The sequence below is a fragment of the Apaloderma vittatum genome, unplaced genomic scaffold (assembly GCF_000703405.1).
Source record: "Apaloderma vittatum isolate BGI_N311 unplaced genomic scaffold, ASM70340v1 scaffold9301, whole genome shotgun sequence".
In the NCBI taxonomy this organism is placed as follows: Eukaryota; Metazoa; Chordata; class Aves; order Trogoniformes; family Trogonidae; genus Apaloderma; species Apaloderma vittatum.
The window spans coordinates 2,209-17,092 of NW_009700757.1; the positions used below are offsets into that span (position 1 = coordinate 2,209).

General features: G+C 48.5%; 1 protein-coding gene across 1 annotated transcript; it reads left to right on the top strand.

The window, feature by feature from the left end:
- Positions 1–360: 360 nt before the first annotated feature.
- FECH (ferrochelatase) lies at positions 361–14,321 on the top strand (the record flags this gene model as incomplete). Its single annotated transcript, XM_009878854.1, has 12 exons — positions 361–466; positions 1,402–1,521; positions 1,902–2,050; positions 5,451–5,585; positions 6,060–6,166; positions 7,202–7,300; positions 7,992–8,099; positions 8,724–8,888; positions 9,321–9,380; positions 9,829–9,959; positions 13,189–13,306; positions 14,241–14,321. Coding segments are annotated over 12 exons (1,379 nt in total), but the record flags the coding sequence as incomplete, so codon positions are not given.
- Positions 14,322–14,884: the final 563 nt, after the last annotated feature.

Here is a 14,884-nt window from a genome sequence, read left to right on the forward strand (position 1 = left end):
TACAGACATACCTGACCCTAGACTGTGAGGAGTTATGTAGCTTGACGTACTTCTTTAGTGTGTCAGCCATGTGTGGTTTCTCTTGTTTTGTCACCAGTTATTCTGGACCTGGAGCTTGAAGATTAGTGAGGCTTTTGTTTGTTTAGGTTACCGCCTGGTATCTGAAAAGCTGTTGGTGCACAGGGTGTTTCATGAAACGCAGAAATTTGCAATTTCATGGCTTGCTTTGATTGCAGGACCTGGAGCTTAAGGGAGAGAATGCCAGGAGCTGCCAAGTGTGCTCCCGTAGCTGTTGAGGGATTAGTGCCCCTCTGCCCAGCCCAGTGTGAGGTTATTGATGTGCTGTTATCTTTCTTCCAGTTGGAAAAAGCAGCAGTCAGCTGCGGGTCCCGGTGCGATGGAGAGGCCAGGCGACTGCAGCCGCGGTGACCGAGAGCATGAAACCCCAAATTCAGCCAGAAGCGCGGTAGGTTTGCAGTGAGGTCTGGGTGGGTGTGCCCTGCTCTCCTTGCCCCCTGCCTCTCTCTGATAAAGTACGCTGCTTTACTTGCATGGCAAAGCTGGTTACATAGTAAAACATGACACCCACGGGGCTTGACCTGTTTTTTTTGTGGCCGTGTGATTGCTTTTATCGGGCTGGCGGCATTCACCGAGCCTCTTGTTTTCACAGTTCTGCGGGGCAGGGATGGCCTGCCTTGTTCTCTGCAGAGCGCAGGGAGGCAGCGCACAAACAGGACAAGAACAAACAGTAGGGTATTGTTGTTGTTTGAGGTTCTGGTTCCTGCTTCCTGGGTTTTATTTGGCAACCTCCTGATAGACACTCCAGGAGAAAGGTAATGGAAATGGGGCTCCCGACCCCTCGGGGTAGCCCCGGGCTCCTCTCGGTGGCCCTTGGTAAGACTTTGGCTTTAACAAGAGGAAACCAGCAACCCAAACCAAACTGGCCCTGCACTTACTTTATGTGTGGAACGTCTGTCTGGTGCTTTCATTGCTTCAGAGGATGAGATGTGTCCCCAAAGTCATGAAGACCAAGGCCTGCATGCATAGCTCTGTGGAAGAGCCGTGAAAGCTGCTGCCTGGCTTAGTTGGAACCTACAGCCGGCATTTGACTGAGAGAGTTCCTTAGATCCTGTTTTATAACCTCCCTTACAGCCTCCAGCTCTAAGATAATTTCCTCAGTGTGTTTCCAGTTAAACTCTGTGTTGCGAAGTGATTACTTCTTTAAACAGAAGTAAAGATCATGTAAATACTTGTTCTCTGGCTGTGCATGCTTGTAGTTCGTATTTTTATGTAAGCAGGATGAGCTTCTGGATAGGATGCTGCTTTTAAAAAAGGCAAATGCAGAAGGATAAGCTGATTGTTTTGTAACAGTAATAAAAAAAAAATCTCTTGCTTCCATAGGAAACCAAAAACAGGAATCTTGATGTTAAACATGGGAGGTCCGGAACGGCTGGATGATGTGCATGATTTCTTACTTCGTCTCTTCCTGGACAGAGATCTAATGACGCTTCCAGCTCAAAAGTGAGAATCACTGTGAACTCCTTTGTGACAGTCAGGGTTGGGTGTTGCTGTCTCAGCTGTGGGCTCAGGCATTGTGCTTTGGGTTATATCGGCATTTCCTAAAGACCGTTTCATCTTAGGACCAGTCAGTGCGAGAAGCGATGGTATAATTCTCTGGAAATAGATGTGCCAAGACTGTTCTCTTCTAATTGCAAATTCTGCTTTCCTGTCACCCAGTAATTTTTTGAAGGGTGATGGAATATAACATTCAACAAGCCCGGCGATGCTGGTTTGCTGTTATTTGGGGAGATAGCTACAGAAAAGCCACTGCAGCAGAGGGATTTGGGAAAGGTGGCGGTTTGGGTCATGACTTTAACACATTTACCTTTTGAATGCTTTAGTAAATTAGCACCGTTCATTGCCAAGCGCCGCACACCCAAAATCCAGGAGCAGTACAGCAGGATTGGAGGTGGATCACCCATCAAGAAGTGGACGGCGGTGCAGGGAGAAGGCATGGTGAAACTGCTGGACAGCATGTCTCCTCACACCGGTACTTCCTTACTGTGCTTGTTGAAAGTTTCTTTTGCTTCGTGTGTTGAAAGCATATGCTCGTAGAACAGCTTTTCCTTCTCAGTTTTTATTGTGAGCGTGAACAGTGTTCGTGGTCCTGCTGAGAAATCATAGCAAAGATATTGCAGAAGTTCTTACTCGTTAACAACTCGACAACTCCATCTGAATCTGTAACTATTAATAATGGATAAAAGAGCACTCACAATGAGGCCTGATTTCCAGACTGGAGAGGAGGCCAGCTGGAAGAAAAGACAAGGTTTCGTAGATGAACGTTACAGGGCTTGGCTGAGTGATAGCAGTGAGCCCTGCCCCGGGCGTGAGCAGGAGATAAGGCCTAACGGGTTGGGTAGAAGTAGATGCTGCCTTTGCCAGCTCTTCCTTGACGATAAGAAAAGTCGGAAGGTGAATGCAGCCTTCCTCCCCTATCTCTGCATCCCACAATCTCTCTGAACCTTGCTCCCTCCCTGCTCCTCGCGGCAGGGCACCGTGCCTATTGCGGGTTACCCTGTGTCAGGTGACCGGGTAGCGCTGGTGTGATGGGAAACGAGTGCAGACCCTTCTCTGAACGTCCTTTTTCTGAGGGCCCTGGTGGTGGGCTCGGGGGGCAAACACCAACAGCTGCAGTTCCTTGCATCTTGTTCATTCGCTGTCGTTCAGCTGTGTTCACTCTCTCCCCTAAAACCTCCAACCATATTGATACGTGGGTCATTTTTCACCCAGGTTAAGGGCATTCATGGTAGTGTTTGCACCAGTGTAGCTAAACTGCTTTCACATTGGTTGTTAGTTCGATTCAACTTGAGCTTATATTGTTGCTCAGTTAGCAGCTATGACAAACCAGGAGTCTGTTTCTCTTCTGCTGCTTGCAGCATTTGTTCAGCATGTTACATGGTGCTGACACCTTCATTCGGGTGATGTTTGATCCTTTTTTTCACAAGTGCTACTCTCCAGCTTAATTCCAGCTGTGGTCCATGCAAATACAGTCAAAAACTGAAGCCAAAGCCGCACCAGACTGTGGCATCCAAGGCAAGTGGTGTTTTTAGCAGCAGTAACTCCTGAAGGGTCAGACTTGCAACAGGTTCTGGAGATAGAGCTTGGAAAGTTTATCTGCTTTTCTCAGCGTACCACTCCCACTTGCTTTTGTTTGGCGATCACCTTCTGGGAAGCCACGCCAGCCTCCGTGCAGTTCTTACACTTGATAAGTTGCTTAGAGTCCTCCTTTTTTACCAAACAGTACCTGCGTTTTGAAAAAATGGGTCGTGGGGACCTTTGCTGGCCACTGAATCGAGCACTAACCATTCCTTAAGCATTTCAAGTGACCTTGCAGCGTTACCGAGTAGCTCGGAACAGCTGGATGTGCTCCAGTAGCTCGGAACTACTGGATGTGCTTCCAGACTGAGCAACACGTTTCGGAATATCGCGTGCTCGCAGTTGGCGCTTTGGGAGAGCCGAGCCCTGTTAATGAGTAACTCGCAGGCTGTGGTGATGAGACTCGAAATGCGTGGCAAAGAAGAAATACTTGCGTGCTGTTTTTAGCTTCATTCGGACTTTAGGGGTGTAGAGTTTATAGCTGCTGTGGGTTTGCGGTTGGTGAAGCGCTCACGTTAGATAGTATCAATAACCACCGGTGACATTCCCTCCTGTGGAGGTCAGCCCACTGATTTTAGTGATTTGTGCTACACGTTTGACATGCTGCTCTTTGGCAATGGGACTAAGATAAAGCAGTAAACAAATAGCCTCACGCATGTCATCTGGGAACAGTATAATTTTAAAATGAAGCTTTCTTGTTACAGGCAGCGGCCTGAAAAAGAAAAAGAGTTCTTCCTTTCTGAATGAGTGAGCTTAGGTAGGCTCAGGAGTCTGGAAGAATAAATCACACAAACACAATGATAGGAAACTCCATTTCTGTTGTTCAGCTGTTCTTTATCTAGTGCTTAGTCAAGCAGACTAATGTCTCACAGTAGTAATTACATTTTAAGAAGGCACGTCTTGCTCTTTTTATTGGTTTTAGTTGTAACGGTTCCTGATATTCCTTACAACCTGTATTTTAGCCGGGCTTCCCTTGTCAGCAGCGTGAAAGCTCACAGGATGAGGGGCCATGTGGTTTTTTTAGATTGGCAGCTCTTGCTGGAGGGAGATGTCACGCTATTTCCAGTAGCTGTGACTCCAGCTCTAACAGCAAAACACATACGTATGCAGACGTGACAATCTCTCCTTCGCTGCCTGGGACCCCAGACAAAACGTAATGCTGCAAGGGTATTGCAGGAGGTTTCCAGGTTGGCCATGGTTTTCCCCAGTATGTCCTTTTCCACGTTCAGCTCCTACTGTCTTTGCTCGGGTTAGTCAGACGTTTGTTTTTAATGCCATTTAAAAATGTTAATGGGGTTACTGGCTTCTGGGGCTCCTGAAGTTGGGTCATTATTTGCAGCTGCTCCCAGCTGGGACCTCTCTTGCCTCCTGCAGAGAGCTGGGGCTGACTAAACCTGTTTTCTGAATCCTGCCTAAGTGTATGCAGCAGAGACCAAGCATGGGACATCTGCTTCCTTCAGAAACCTGTGAAGTGTTATTTCAGAGGTAGTGACCTGGAAACTCTGAAAGAGAAACTTTTGCTTTTGTTCTCCTAAGAACCTCTGTCCTCTACTTAAAAATAAACAAAACAAAACAGCAAACCTGCCCGTCATCCCTCCAAGCCACAGTGACTGTAGGGTGCGGGGCCTTCTCCTGTTTGAAGCTGATCTCTGTAGAACAGAATACCCAAGTGCTGGCACACCAAACTGAAGCCCAGTCCTGTCTGAAAGTTTAGTAAATAACATTTCCTGCAGTGTGCACGCTGCTTAGGTAGTGTGTTTCCTTTTGCATGGCAGAAAGAGGAAAGCCTTGTCGTCCCTGAGGTTTTGGCATTTTAATTACGTCGGTGTGTGTAAAACATCCGAGCGAGTGGAGCTGCGCTGTTACGAAGCCCGGAGCCTGTCTGTAGGTGTGGCCTGTGTTGAGGTGTTGCGGCGCTCGTTGACCGACTTGTCATGACACTTTTTAACCAACACATCCTTTAAATTGGAACTTGCTCGGTTAAGCGTAGTCTGCAAACTGCGCCTCTGCTGAACTAAGTAAAAGCAGAAGAGTGATGCTTCCTGTGGAAGCAAACGACTGGATAAATTACTTTTAAATTCTAATAACAGCAAAGTGAGTTACCAGAACAATACTTGGCCGAAGAAAGATGTATTTCTGTGACAGTGGCTTAGAAAAGTAGTCAGAAAACTATCAACAAGTTTATTTCAGCAGTTTTAGGCTGCCTAGTTCTGTACTTTGTACTTATTAATGGTGCGTTATGGAGAGTTATGGGGTTTTCTTTGTAATCCCTCCTCCCGTGCTTTGGCTGGCAGCCCCTCACAAGTACTACATCGGCTTCCGCTACGTCCACCCGCTGACCGAAGAAGCGATTGAGGAGATGGAGAAGGACGGCGTCGAGCGGGCCATCGCTTTCACCCAGTACCCCCAGTACAGCTGCTCCACCACAGGTGAGCGCCCGCGTGGGAGCCACCGGGACGGAGGCGAGCCGGGGCAGCGTGTGGAGGGTCGACGCAGGCTGCCCTGGTCCCCACAAAATGCTGGCTTCGCTGCCAGCTCGAGGGCCGCCGTGTTTGCTGCAACTCCAAGTTTTAGGCAGAAACTCCTTAACTCAGGAAGGCTTTACGTTACTGTTATTGTGAGCTAACATCAAGTGAAGGCTCAGGAACACGAGCGAGTAAGCTTTCGTCATGGAACAATAGTTGTTCTTCCGTTAAAGAATGGTTTAGCAAATTGTTCTTGGCTGGTACATGGTATGCACTTTGACAGATTTGTTCCCACTTGAGGTTCTCAGTTCTGGTTTCTGGCTGCATTTTAAATTTGTAACATTTTAAAATACTGTAATACCTTGCTACAAAACTGTTTTAATCCGACCGGTTGCTAATGCCTTGGCTGAACTTAGTTCTTAATTCTCTCCATTTCAGGAAGCAGTTTAAACGCCATTTATCGCTACTATAATAAAAAGGGGGAGAAGCCGAAGATGAAGTGGAGTATAATTGACCGCTGGCCCACACATCCCCTTCTTATTCAGGTACGGATTTGTACGAGAGCCTTTCGAGTTGGCAGTCAGATGGAGAGGTGCGAATTGAGCTGGGCTGAGTGTGAACCGAGTGAACTCAGTGGTCTGAGCTGGGCTGCTCTGTTACCAGCCTGGCCCTCCCTAGGATTCCCGTAGATTGGCTGATGTAGCAGAAGCTTGGCATCTTTGCATTGCCAGCTCAGTTGAAAACAACAAAATCTAAGTAAATAGAGGTGTTTGTTGGGTTTCCTTTTAGAAACATTTGCTACCAGTAAAAGCACAGCACAATGTTAAGCAACAGAAACATTCTGAAGAAGCACTTCACTTAGATCCAGTCATAGCTTCTAACAAAGCTTGCAAGGGTTTTAGATAGAGAATGTACAAAACCAAGGTGAATCGATTTGCCGATTTGTAGAGTGTTTGTGTATTTTCTTTAAAGAAATGCTTGAGAAGAATAGCAGGAGTGTTTCTGCTTGAGGGTATGTCTTAGTTACAGTAATAAAATGTGCCTCATATGAAATTACAGGAGAAGGGTGGTCATTGCCTGCCAGATGTTTTGGACTGATATGTGTGAAAGTGACCATCATGCACGTCTTGTTTGAAAAGCACACCCTGCTACTGTCAGTGTGTCGGCTGGGAGGGACCTCTAGAGGTCATCTGTCCAGATTCCTGCTCAGAGCAGGTCTGAGATGGGCACACGGACAGATCGTATCGGTTTGTCAGATTCTCATGCAGCAGTGAAGAGGCAGTTCTAGGCACAGCACTGGGAAACATTCTTGCTCCTTCCTTTGCAGAAGAAAAGGCATTTCTGTTGCTGGTGGGGAGCTTCTCCTCTCATTCGGGTTTGCAGTTTTTGTGGTGTGCTAAACCCAAGTGACCTGACGGTACATAGTGCTGCCTCTTGCTGCTGCCCCATGTGCCAAAGGGAATTTCGAGGTTCTCAAGGCAGCCTGGAGCACTGAAGCTGCCTGTCTCAGGTCGTATGAGAGCACATAATGCCTCTCAGTGTTTCTGATTCAGGTCTATGCTTTCTTTTTCTGTGAGCAGTGCTTCACGGATCACATACAGAAGGAGCTGAACCTGTTTCCGCCTGACAAAAGGAAAGATGTCGTCATCCTCTTCTCGGCTCACTCGCTGCCCATGTCTGTGAGTTACGTCGGGTCGTTAGACCAGAGGCGCGCTGGCCGAGCTGAGCGGGAGGGTACGCGGCTCGCTGGCCCGCAGGGCAGGGCCACGCTTGTGGAAGCACCAGGCTGGTAGAGAAGGGAGACACGACGGTGAGTGAGCGAGCGGCGGCTGGAAGCATGAGGCAGAGCCGCGGGCGCTCCTGCTCGCTTCCCCAGCCCTGCACGCCCGGCCACCAGCAGGCGTTCGGCTGCTCTCCTGGCCTCACGAGCTCACCAGGATGGTAATGGAGGTGAAAATGGGGTGTTTTCTCACCTCTGGGAAACAGTAGTAATGCTTTCCCTGAAGGAATCGAACTAAAATCTTCACAAGGTTGCAATAAATGACTTGAACCTCTGTCAGCAGTCAGTGAAATGGCTCTCAGATCATTTTTCGAAAGTGCGGTGCTGTTTCAGGATGTAACCTTACCTGCATAAGATATTGGAAGAATTTATCTTCTGTCGTGGGGAGGAGGAGGAGCAGTAAAGCAGCTTCCTCATGGCTTTGGCTGGACAAGGACGCTGTTTTTAACTCCCTGTTTTGGAGGAGCCAGGCACTTGGTCCCGCCCTTCCCGGGCACAGCCACATGAGATGCAGCGTGCTTGCCTTCCCCGGTCCTCAGGGGGTCCGTGCCCAAACCTGAAGAAGCAGGTCTGGTGTTTGTGTGTTGAAGGTGGTGAACCGTGGCGATCCGTATCCTCAAGAAGTGGGCGCTACAGTCCAGAGAGTCATGGAGAAGCTGAACTACTCCAACCCCTACAGGCTGGTGTGGCAGTCCAAGGTATGGGCTCGGGGAAGCTGTAAAGCTCTTCAGGTAGAGTTTATGATCTTCCAACTTAAGAAGATCATAACCTCAGGGCCTTTTCCCCATTTTCAGCAAGTATTTCTGCTAGAACAGAATCTCTTTTTTTTTCTAGATACTCTTTATCCAAAGATTCTCACTCTTTTTTTGTGTATTGCATCTTTTTTAAGTAAATTTTTGATGTGTCCATTATCTCATAAGATCTAGCTCGTAACATCTAGCTGGCATTTATCTTTTTCTGTCCGAAGGAGGAATTGAGCACTCACTGGGTTTTTAAGGTGTTGCTTTTTGAGGATCTCCAAGATCTTGAGCTGAAAAGAGTAGACCTGTATTTAAGCTTCCATTTGTTTAAATGAAAGCCATTTGGGCCAGCTGAGGTTCTGTTTCTTTGGGATTTAAGTGGTGAGACAGTATGTCTTCATAAACAAATTGATGGAGAAAGTGAGAGGTACCATGAAAAGCAGGGAAATACAAATAAATGGCTCCATCTTTAACCTAATCTGGTTCGTGTTGTCCCGCTGAAGAAAACGTGGGTGTTCTTTGTAAGAATGATTTAATGAGGTCTTTTTTTTCTTTTTTATTTCCCTCCCTCGCTTCTTACAGGTTGGACCAATGCCTTGGCTTGGTCCACAGACAGATGAGACCATTAAAGGGCTGTGCCAAAGAGGAAAGAAGAACATGTTGTTGGTCCCAATAGCATTTACAAGTGACCACATTGAAACACTTTATGAACTGGATATCGAGTATGCTCAGGTTTTAGCGAATGAGGTAAGTGTTTCATAGTTTTGATCGCTGGTCAGATAGTGGTGGTCTGAGATCGCTTTTCCTGTTCTGAAATTTGCTTTGCAGTTGTTTTTTGCAGTATCATCTGGGGAAAATTTAATTTTTCTGTAATTGAAAATGAATCTGAACTGAGTTAACTCAAATGAATTATGAGCAGCATGAAACAGGTGGGAATTTGTCGTTCTAGGTTTCACTCTTCAAGCCACTACTGTCCTTACTAAGAAGGAATAATTGATTTTTGGCAGCAAAGTGATTTTCTTTATCACAGTTATTTCTGCTGTATTGAAAAAAACACAGTATTGCATTTACATCTGTCACTTTGGGGCAACTTCTGCCTGAAGCGAGAGGAATATTTTGAAGGCTAACTAGTGAAGGATCTAGCACACTTAACTTCTTCTCTCCTTGTTTTTCATACAGTGTGGAGTTGAAAATATCAGAAGAGCAGAGTCTCTCAATGGAAATCCACTGTTCTCCAAGGTATCTTCTTTGCTGCAATGCTTGGAAAAGTTTGCAGTTGTGTGTTTCCGACCAGATTATGGATGTCTTCTTGTAGTTTTAAAGTGTTTTAAGAGGAAAAAGGGAACCCCTTGTACTTCTATATACCACAGAGTCTTTTCTTTTACCACCAGTAAAAACCAGTTTGGTTTTCTTTATTTTTTAAAGTTCGCAAGTTTGATTTGACAAAAAAAGAAAGCCAGTTTTGTATTCATTTGTGCTAATCCCCTTAACAAAATACTTCTCTTAAGATATTAGGCCAGTGCAGGGTTTTCTGAAGCAAAGGATGGCGCTCAAAAAGCGCGATCTGGTGGACACGCAGTTTGGCAATCTCACCAGTCAGCACGACGCGTGGTAAAGCGGGTTGTTTGTTTTTTATTTTCTGCGGACAGGTTTACTCACTTCTGATTGTTAACTGACTGTCTTTCAGGCTCTGGCAGACTTGGTCTGTTCGCACATCCAGTCCAACGAGGTCTGCTCGAGGCAGCTAACGCTCTGCTGCCCGCTCTGTGTCAACCCCGTGTGCAGGGAGACGAAAGCCTTCTTCACCCAGCAGCCGCTGTGAGCAGCCGAGCCGCCCGGCCGGGCCCCGCCGCTGCGCCCTGGCAGGCTGCTGGTCTCAGCGCCGTTACCCTCGCGAGGAGAACTTGACGTTTTGCATTGATATTTTTTAATTTGGTGGAGAAGAGTTTGTACAAAGTAGGGAGATAAGGGCGTTCATCCTGTGGGATGTCAAGAGATCTCGTTTCACCTGATTCTTATTGGACTTAGCATGAGCCCATAAGTATGCACTGAAAAACATACACACCCCCCCCCTTTTCTACAAATTAGCTTTTGTTTCCTATGCAGGGATTTATTTGTATGCAATTTTGTCATGAGTGCATTAATTTCAGCTTTCCAGGTCAAAAATGCAATTACTTGGTTTTGTTTATGCTTAAGGTGCAGTGTAGCCAGCATAGTCACCGGTTGTCTCTTCTGAGAGCCGCTTTGCAGATAGGTTTGAAGATCAAGTGACTTCTAATGCTTTTTAAATAACGTGTATATATATATATTTTTTTTTTAGAATGGAAAGATAAAGCTTGGTTATGTTTTGTTTTTTTCTCCTGCCAGAAACTTCCAGTGAAAGCTTAGGTGGGGTAGTAGAACGCACAAGATTTGTTTACATTGTCTAGAAAAAAACGCTCTTGATTTCTGCAGGAAAGCCTCTGCGTTTGGAGAGCGCGCAGTGACAGGAGTGTTCCTGCCAGGGTGATGCTGAAGAACGTGCTCAGCTGAAACAGGCTGCGCGCGTTTCAGATCTAGCAGCCAACGTGTTGGTTTATCTTTTAAGCAGAATGGCTTTTGAAAATAATTATTACAAAGAGCTTTCTCCATTTGGTTAAGCAAATTTAGGAAGTCAGACTTGGTCTCCAGAAGGTTTATAGCTCTGTGCTTGCTACTGTGCCACCGTGCTGTGGGGTTTGTGGGACACCTGTGGGATTCCTTAGGTACGATCCATCTGGATGTTGTGATTTAAAGCTGAGGCGGCGAGTCAGGAGCCACTTCCATGGCAGATGCCTGGGTGCAGGCTGGCAGCCGGGCTCCTTTGTCAAGAGCCCAGTTTTGTCCTTAGGTTTTTGGCCCTGCTGGTGGGGCACGTGCTTGTCACCTGGCAGAACTCCTGGCTCCTTTTGGCGGGTGTTCGGGCGCGTCGGGACTGCAGGACCCACTCCAAAGCGGTGGTGGTTTTGTAGAGCTGAAAAACCTTTTTCGGGCAGTGTTCCTTCATTGCCAGCGCCGGGACGGGTGCCCAGATGAGTCGTGGGGTAGGAGGGGGCTTTCCTGAAGGGCCGGTCACTACACGAGGTGCCTGGCCTGGCGCGTGAAGTAGTTGAGGGCAGAAGTGCTGCGGCGCCTCGGTCGGGGCCTCTCCTCCGGGTGGGGACAGAGGAGGAGGGGAGCTGTGACAGCGTTCTGCAGGACTGAGCCATACGGGTGTTACCGTAGCTGTCACCTTCGCAGGGACAAATGTTTACTTTCCGTAATTAGCACTGAAATGCCAGCACTCTGGCGACACAGGGTTGTCTGTGAATTGGTGGTTCAGCTAACCGTGCTGTTTGAGAAGCAGGTGCCGTGCTGCTCAGGCAGTTCTACTTGCTTGTGTCACTCTGAGGCACGAGCAGCTGGAACCTCTGATCTTTCAGGGATAGGGCTGTTTAAAAAGAGTTTAGGCCTCTGCTGGTAGGACAGGGCTTGATCTTGTTCTATTTCGTGTTGAAAGAATGAAATGTGGGTACTAAAGAAAGGAGGGGCTGCTGTGTCGGGCAGCCAGCGGGCCAGGTGCCGCCACGGAGCGACGTTAATCCTGCCGTACAGCCTCGCTAGGGCCGCGGCCCCACACGTCTTGAGTGGGTGCCGTCCCTGCACTGCCACACTGCAGCTTCCCATTGCGGTGAGACGGGCGGAAATTCCCTCGGTGCCAGAGCCTCCGACACAGCTGCTGCCCCTCGTTGCTTTAGCAGAAAGAAGTCTTCCTCGACCCTTCCTAGCCGTGCCCGTTCCCGAGCAGGGAGCCAGGGCTCCTCCCTCTCTTGCTCCGTTCTCGGTCTCCGCTCGCTGCCTCGGCAGGAGAAGAGAACGCGGAGCTGATTCCTGCCCTTGCTCAGGCGGAGGAGGCAGGGTGATCGCGTGCGTGTGGAAGGGGGAAATTTTCATGGGAAAGGATAAAAATGTCTGCAATATGTCTGAGAAGGGAACCGTGGCCTTACGATTCTCGTTGGACAAGAACTTTCTTCGTTCCCGTGCTTGACGCTTACAGGTCACTGGAAAACATCTAACATTCCTAACATCTTCCTGCTTAAACCTCTTTCCCAGCAGCTGGAGTGTCTGTTGGCCTTCAAGTCCAGGTTGTGACCAGCACGTTTAGAAGCGTGGCTGGAGCTGGAAAGCGAAGGTTAACTTCAGGGGAATGTTGTGACACTATAAATACAGACTGACTTTTTATTTCCCTACTGGAGAGAGTACTGAAAATATTAGCCGGCACTAATTATGAGGCATTATGTTTGTCCCCAGTAATAAAAGGTATTTAAAATTCACTTTTTAGTATGCTAACCACAAGTGAGATAATTACCAAGCCTATTGCTGCTGTTAGACCATAATGTAGAAATCGCTTAATTTTCCGAGCTTTTAGCAGCTGCGTCTTGTCTCGTAGAGTCGGTGGAGTTCTGCGTTTTGCTGAACAGGTTGTGTAGTGTCGCTCTGTCCTGCTTTTTAGCACATACCCTTTTGTCTTAGTGCAGCATCAAAAGCCTGTGGAAAAACTACCCGAGCAAGTTAGCTAGCGGCTCTCCTTAATATTGTTAACAGAAATAAAGATAACAGTGAGACTACTAACAGTGGGAATTCTGCTGCCAGTGAGATCTAATCCTGAGTTTTCCATTTGGGAGCATTTCTGACTCTGCTGACTTAGAGTGGGATTCATTTGACTTGACTTTAGATGCTTCCGATCCACATGTCGACATAGGTACTATTTATGGTCAGAAGATTGTTTTAAAGCGCCTTTCTGGGAGATTACTCATCTCTCAGAGCAGGTGTCCGCAGCGGGCTGGGCGAGTTCACTGCTCCTGCTGCTGACCGCCAAGGGGCCGAGGTGCGCCCGCTCGGAGGGCGGTAGCTGCCTTGCACGGGTCTGACACGAGGAGAGAGGGGTCCTGCCCACTTACGTGCCTTCTTCTTCAGCACTCTGCCAGCGCTATGTGGGAGCTCGCAGCCTGAGCCCCGTGGTTGCGCGTTCCCTTTGCCCCTCTGGCAGATTTCAGACGTTTGGTGCTACTGAGGACGTGGTCTCGTCAGAGCTTGAGCACTTCTGCTCTGGCCCAATGGGTTTGAGCGTGGGGAAGCCTCAGCGCCTGGAGGCTAGTCCTCGGGAGGTAATCTCCTCTGATTTTTTTTTTATTTACCAGTTGCACTCCTGTTGTAGTACTTTGTTTTGTTTGTAAGTGTTCATCACTTACGCACGCCCTGACAAAAAGCAACTGGTTGGAAGCGAGCTTAAGCGACGTGTTGAGGCAGCGCTCTGTCCTCCCGAGGGAAGAGCCGAGTCCCCGGGCTGGGCTGGAGCAGCGCGGGGGCTGCGGGGACGGTGCTGTGACCCCCTGCCCCGTCCTGCCCCCGCTGGTGCTGGCACTGCTGAGTTCAGAAACAGAGCCCTCGGTGTGCCACAGAAAGAAGTGGGAAGTAAAGGTGTTTGCAGGTGGAAAAATTTGCTCCTGATTAGGCTGTTGTCCTGATTTGAATCTCTACAATTTTGCCACTTTTTTTTTTGTTTGTTTAGTTGAAGTTGTTCTCTTTTGGAGTTGGTAAAATCTCACTTGTTACTGGCTGCATTTTAGAAAATGTGAGAGCTTCCAAAAGCGGTGCTCTGGTATTGCAGGGTGTGTGGGCAGTGTCCGTGAGCTGGCCTCCCGCTCCCCCTGGAGAAGGGGGCGTTGTAGTTGAGTTCAGTGGGGCTGGGCTTTTCCCAGGAATATCTAAAAGCTCACTTTATTTTCCCTTGCCACCACACCCAGAGAGTTGGAAATCAGTATGAAGTATGAGATGCGAGAGAGAGAGGTTGCTTTTATTTCATGATGCCAGAGGTGTACGAACACTTGCTCTTAGTCCGACGTGTATTTCAGATTGAACAAGGACTTCCATTTAATGTAACACAAAAAAAATTTGTATGATCTTAATGCGTGTCATTTGCCATAAAGATGGAATTTCAATTAAATTTTTTGGAAGAAATAACTGAGCTGTGTGTCTCTAGTGGTAAGAGCCCTATACGACGGTATTTGGTCTCCTCTCTGTTCCTTTGCTCTGCACCAGAAAGCAAAAGTGTTTGGGTGCGTCCTGGGCAGCGTTTGGATGCGGATCCGCGGGGAGCTGTGGAGCGACGCTTCCCCGTGACGGAGCTTGGGCTGCCAGAGGAAGCGACGGCACGTAACCCCCGGGCTCGGGCACGCGCGAGGGCAGAGTTCGCTCCTGAAGCTGTGCGAGCAGCCGCCTCTCGCGGGGTTTTTATGCGTGTTTCAAAGTGGATGGCCCTGGCACCCGGAGCTGCTCATTCTGCTCACGCGGCGGTGTGGGCACACGTCGCCTCCCGGCAGCTCGTGTGGTGTCGGGCCTGAGCTTCCCACACTGCCCTCGCCTCCAGGACTGCCCAGCTGGGCGTACATCTCCGGCACTGGTTAAACTGGTCCCTTGGTGGAGGTGAGAGTCGCGCAGCGAGGCTTTCACACAGGGACCTGCCTGCCTCTGGCTTGCAGCGCGGCACCCTCGCTGCAGCTTTGGGCACGAGGGGTCGAGTTAGGCTGAGCCTTTCTTTTGGAGGTGCAGCCTGTTCCCGCGTAGGTCGTTATGGTCAGGCTGGGGGCAGTTCCCCTCCCTCTGCCTCTTCAACACCACCGACTGAGCTCCCAGGGCAATGGCAAATGGCACTTCAGCACGTGGAAGGGATATAAGACACACGG